The 5,567-nt window shown below is 43.5% G+C and overlaps 2 protein-coding genes across 2 annotated transcripts; both read right to left on the bottom strand.

Annotated features, from left to right (window-relative positions):
- Nucleotides 1-3,629: 3,629 nt before the first annotated feature.
- Nucleotides 3,630-4,333, bottom strand: LOC138880072 (uncharacterized). Its single transcript, XM_070159725.1, has 3 exons — nt 4,129-4,333; nt 3,779-3,955; nt 3,630-3,679 (listed from the first exon to the last, which is right to left on the bottom strand). Exons 1-3 carry the CDS (start codon nt 4,331-4,333, stop codon nt 3,630-3,632), a joined length of 432 nt encoding a protein of 143 aa, XP_070015826.1.
- Nucleotides 4,334-4,608: 275 nt separating this feature from the next.
- LOC138880070 (uncharacterized) lies at nt 4,609-5,067 on the bottom strand. Its single transcript, XM_070159724.1, has one exon. The coding sequence runs from the start codon at nt 5,065-5,067 to the stop codon at nt 4,609-4,611; it is 459 nt and encodes a 152-aa protein (XP_070015825.1).
- Between the last annotated feature and the right edge of the window lie 500 nt (nt 5,068-5,567).

The following is a 5,567-nucleotide window of genomic DNA, read 5'->3' as shown; positions in this document are numbered from 1 at the left end:
TTTGTTTTTTGACCATAAGATCAAAGGCAAATGTGTTAGGCCCAAGTGACGCTTTGCTTGAGGCACTATTACTCATTAGCTACTATTTACACAAAAACTAAAAGAAAACGGACTTAAACCTTTAATAAGGTTGTCATGCCATCCATCATCGGGAAGAGCCACCCGGTTCACACAAATTCCACCATTGGAAAGAACAGTGGTATTAAGAAACCAAAGGCTTATTGAACGCAAAACTCAAAATCAAAATAAGAAGCTACGCAAATGAAGTAAGAAGCTATGAAAGAAAATGCGGAAAGTAAACTGAATATGTACAATAGGGGGTTTAAACGAATATACATAAGAGGGAATGCATATATACATTAGAAAGTAACTTTATATACAGACCAAGGTTGCAAAGTACGAAAAGTGAAATAAACTGGTAAAATTATATATATACCAAAAGTGAAAAAGCATAATAAAACGAAAATAGTATCATATTTACAACCCAATATCATCAAAATAGGGCTACCCCCTCAAATGAAAGTTAGCATTGTCCTCAATGCTAACTAAACAAAAATATCTCAAGATAAAGATAGAGAGTAAAGAAAAACTCCCTATTGGACCTCCGTCTGCATGGGATCATGAGCTTGGGTCCCTGGGTCTTGGGACTGCTCGGGAACCTGTGACTCGACCTCTGTAACTTGTGCCTGCACTGGGACTTATGGCTGCTCTGAGGCCTGGGGCTGGCTAGAGGCCTGAGGCTAGCTAGAGGAACCTCCCTGCGGGTCCTCCAGTTCTATCACTGCATCAGCCGTCTGTGGGATCACTCTCCTCCTCTTCAGTGCCCTTTCCATCTCATGTTCCTGCTCTGGCTCAGTCTGAGCCACTGGAGGCTACTCATGCAACATCAGCTCCAATGACAAATGATCAATATCCTTCATCTTTTTCACTTCTACCCTCAACTCCTTTACAGACTCCTTTGATGTTCGAGTCTTTCTCAATTTCTTTGTTTCCTTTGTCAGCTCCTTCAATGCTTTCCCATGAGTACCTAGAGCCTCCAATATCAAATTCTAGTTCTCCAGGAGCTTATTCTGGTTGTCCAGAAGCTCTTTGAGTCTCCTCCACTGAGGCTGGAACCTGTGGCTGTGGGGGTACGTACTGGGCTGCCACCGAGGTAGAAAGCACAAACAACTTAGACGTAGCTGCCTGCATATAATTGTTGATACTGGCAAGGGTTTGACTCAAATGGTGGGTTGTCAAAGGGTAGGCTATGGATGAAGGAATATCTGGAGGGGTCCTGGGACAATATCTGGTGTGGCTGAGGGAGGCTGAGAAGAAGTTTTACTACTACTGGCTCTTCAGACTGGCCAGTAGAAGTAATGGCTTTACCTTTAGGATCTTTGGGGTCGTCATCACCCTTGAGGCTGTACCAGGAAAAAGGCATCTTCCGTTTCACTTTCACATCAAACTTCCTTTTCTCCACATCCTGGTCCTCAAAGTACATTGTCAGGAAATTTGGGAAGAGGTATGATCTATCACCTTCATTGACCACCCGTGTGATCACCCTCAACATAACATTCCCGATGTTGATCGGGTACCCCGCCATGATAGAGGCCACCAATATTGCTTTGGAGACAGGCAGAGAGTTCTCATGAGTAGTGGGGTCCATCATGCTTCATACGAAAGTCTCCCACCCCTTTGCCTCAAAGTTTAAAGTCCTTCTCAAAATCGGGACTCCTAATATCAACCATGCTGGGGTGGTACCCGAGAGTGCCAGGTATTCTGTCAACCATGGACGGGTTGCCTCATCCAATGCTACCTTCTCTAAGTATATGGATTCATCTTCCTCCAGAAAGCCCAGGTAGTCATTGATTGTCTTCCCATCAAACTTCACTGTTAAATTCTGCACCTTCGTCACTTTAGTGCCCTTTTTGATATGGGCAAAATTAGTGTAGAACTCCTTGACTAGGTGCTAATTTGCCTCCTCGACTGTGCTTGTAAAATATTCCCAGCCCGGTCTCTCTCTGAATTGCCTCTTCACATTAGGGTTGTGAGGTAGAAGGTCCCTCTTAATGAATTTTTGCTCAAGTATCAATTTCCTCTCGGGCCACCACTCTCGGAACTTGTGGTATGCTATCTCACTAACAAATCTATCCTACCAAGCCTCCTGGTTTCTAGTTCTCTCCACCCCCCCGGTTTAGGGTTCTCCCCCTTCAATGGGATCCTTCACATGTGTTGAAGCTGTGGGTGAAGTAGATTTTGCACTGTCATTGCTCTCTGCTGAGCCCTTAGACGACTCAGAATGAAGCTTGAGCAATAGGAGAGCCCTGAAGTGCAGGTACATCTCTCAATCTATGCCTCTCCGGCCAGTTAGCTACATATTCCGACACTGATTCAGACTCAGATGCCTCCCGGGAGGGTACATACTCACTTCCCTCTGAATGAGAATCATATATATCTGTAGCCTTTATTGACTTTCTGGTGTCCTTAATTGCCTTCCGGACTTGGGGGGTCAATTTGATCATACCTCATCCCCTACCCCGGGAGGACTCTTCTTTGCCTTTCTATTTTTCACCTCCACCTCATAATTTAACCATTGTCTGCAGGGATAATTTATTTAGTATTTGTTAGTATCATAGTACCAAGAGAAACAGTAAAGAATATAATTGTAAACATATGACTACGGACCGTATAAAAAGCAGTGCGGCCGCAAAGGAACCACCACGGACCGCACAAAATGGCACCGCGGTCCACATTGAAGTGGGGTTCAGAATACCACTCTCTGATAAAGGGCACCGCAGACCGCAAGAAATGATGTGCATCCGCGGTAAGGCACCGCGGACCACAAAAAATCAACTGCGGCCGCGGTCCTCAAACTTTACCTCTATGAAGTTTTAGTACCGCAGACCGCAGAAATTCACACCGCGAACCACGGAAAATCCACCGCGGTTGTAGTAAACATAACTCAGCAACACCAACCTAGGGTTTCAACATTTTTCTCATTTTTAGCCTAAATTCACATGTTACAAACCCCCTAGGTAGTTAATCATCATTTTTCACTAATTAACCCTAATCTAAACAACATTATGTAACCCTACGCTATAGATTGAAAGAAAAGGGAAGGAAAAGAAGTACAACTAATGAATTAAAAGAAAATAAAACAAAGTTAAAGGCTAGGGAAAGATTAAAAGTACCAGTAATGAGATGCAGTAAAGATGAATGAGAATCAGCGATTGAATTTGTGCAAAGAAGGCGTGGTGAAAAGTAGTTTTTCTATTTAGAAAGCAAATGAGCGAAAAGTGTAAATGAAGGCCTGAGGTCCTATTTATCGAAAAAGGACCTGGGACCCATGTTACCTGGGGAGGAATGGGGAGGTCCTCGGTACTTAAACACATGAAGCACTGGGGAGTACGTCATTGCGGACCGCAAAAAATGCTCTACGGCCGCGGTAGGGCACCACGGACCGCATAAAATGCATTACGGTCGCGGTGACAATCTTCAGAGAACCTCCACTTTTTATCATTCAACACTGCAGACCGCAATGAAATTTTGCCCTCGCAACAAGGCCATTGCGGCCGCAAAAAATGTATTGTGGCAGCAGTCCAAACTTCAGAGAGTGCAACATTTTTCCAATTTGGTCCTGCACTATATCAAAACAACCCTACACATATCTCACAACCAGTTAGTCCAAAAGCAAATCCTACACTAAAAAGGAAAATCAAAGAAAAACAAAAATAAAGGCACATGGGTTGCTTCCTAAGAAGCACATGATTTAACGTCGTGGCACGATGCAGGTTACCATCAAATCCCTTTAGATGGATCAGTCCCACCACGTGGCTGTCATCAATTTTGCCAAGGTAGTGCTTGACTCTGTTCCCATTAACTCTGAAGTCCTCTTCATTTTTGTTTTTCAAGTCAAGTGCACCAAAAGGAGTCACAAGTACCACTTCAAAAGGTCTACTCCATTTCAACTTACCTTTACCAGAAACAGACATAACCGAGAATTGAACAAAAGAACCAAATCACCCACTTTGAACTCCTTGCCACGAGCATACTTGTCATGAAAGTACTTCATCTTGTCCTTATTCAAGGACGAACTAGAGTAGGCATGAAATCATTATTCATCAAGTTCATTAAGCTGCTCCACACAAAGATTTGCTGCCACATCCCATTCAAGATTCAGCTTCCTCAAAGCCCACATGGCCTTATGCTCTAACTCAAGTGGTAGATGGTAAGCTTTCCCAAACACCAACCGGTACGGAGAAATACCAATCAGAGTCTTATAAGCAGCCTTATAAGCCCATAGAGCATCATCCAATTTCTTTGACCAATCGGTCCTATTTGCATTGACCATATTTGACAATATACTCTTGATTTCCCTATTTGAGATTTCAACTTGGCCACTCACCTAAGGATGATAAGAGGTAGAAACTTTGTGATTGACACCATACTTTACAAGCAAAGTTTCAAAATCTCTATTAAAAAAATGAGACCCCCCATCACTTATGATTGCTCGAAGAGTGCCAAACCTAGTAAAAATACTCTTCTTGAGAAACACAACAACACTGCGGTCCTCATTATTGGGTAAAGCCACGGTCTCAACCCACTTCGAAACATAGTCAACTGCCACTAGATGTATGTGTTGCCACATGAACTAACAAACGGGCCCATGAAATCAATGCCCCACACATCAAAAATATCAACTTCGAGAATAGTTTTAAGAGGCATCTCATCCTTCTTCAAAATTCCACCCGCTCTTTGACATTCGTCGCATCTCTTCACAAGATCACCCGCATCCTTGTACAAAGTTGGCCAGTAAAACCCACAACTAAGAACCTTCGAAGCAGTCCTCGCCCCACCATGATGACCACCATAGAGGGAGGAATGACAAGCCTCTAAGATACTCAATTGCTCCTCCTCTGGGACACACCTCCGGATCACATCGTCAGTGTAGATTTTAAACAAGTACGGCTCATCCCAATAGAAGTCCAAACTATCTCGTTTAAGCTTCTTACTTTGGTTAGAAGAGAGCTCACACGGGACAATACCAGTCACAAGGAAATTAGAAACGTCCGCAAACCATGGCATACCATTCATTGACACAGAAAGGAGTTGCTCATCGGGAAATGAATCGTTGATCTCTAGGCCATCACAAGGCCTCCCCTCCTCCTCCAAGCGGGACAAGTGGTCCGCCCCTTGGTTTTCACACCCTTTCCGGTCCATAATCTCCAAATCAAACTCTTGAAGTAACAAGACCCATCGTATCAGCCTAGCTTTGGAATCCTTCTTCGTTATCAAGTATTGGAGTGCATCATGATTGGTATGAACTATGACCATGGCACCCATGAGATAAGGCCAAAAATTCTCCATTGCGAACACAATAGCCAACAACTCTTTTTCAGTCACCGTGTAATTCACTTGAGCATCATTCATTGTTTTTCTCGCACAATACACCAGATGAAACATTTTATTCACTCTTTAACCTAAGACCACCCCAATTGCAACATCACTCGCATCACACATGAGCTCAAAAGGCAAGCTCCAATTGGGTGCGGTAATAATAGGAGTGGTGGTCAACTTGTACTTGA

The sequence above is a fragment of the Nicotiana sylvestris genome, chromosome 10, assembly GCF_000393655.2.
Source record: "Nicotiana sylvestris chromosome 10, ASM39365v2, whole genome shotgun sequence".
NCBI classification, from domain to species: Eukaryota; Viridiplantae; Streptophyta; class Magnoliopsida; order Solanales; family Solanaceae; genus Nicotiana; species Nicotiana sylvestris.
The sequence above is the reverse complement of the archived record's forward strand: the minus strand, read 5'-3'. Positions and strand labels throughout refer to the sequence as shown.

Coding starts and splice junctions, on each gene's coding strand:
- LOC138880072 (XM_070159725.1), bottom strand. CDS start 4,333: ATGGTCAATGCAAATAGGACCGATTGGTCAAAGAAATTGGATGATGCT. Junction 3,956..4,128: donor GGATGTGGCAGCAAATCTTT/GTGTGGAGCAGC, acceptor TTTCTGGTAAAG/GTAAGTTGAAATGGAGTAGA. Junction 3,680..3,778: donor CCATCTAAAGGGATTTGATG/GTAACCTGCATC, acceptor TTTTTAGTGTAG/GATTTGCTTTTGGACTAACT.
- LOC138880070 (XM_070159724.1), bottom strand. CDS start 5,067: ATGCCATGGTTTGCGGACGTTTCTAATTTCCTTGTGACTGGTATTGTC.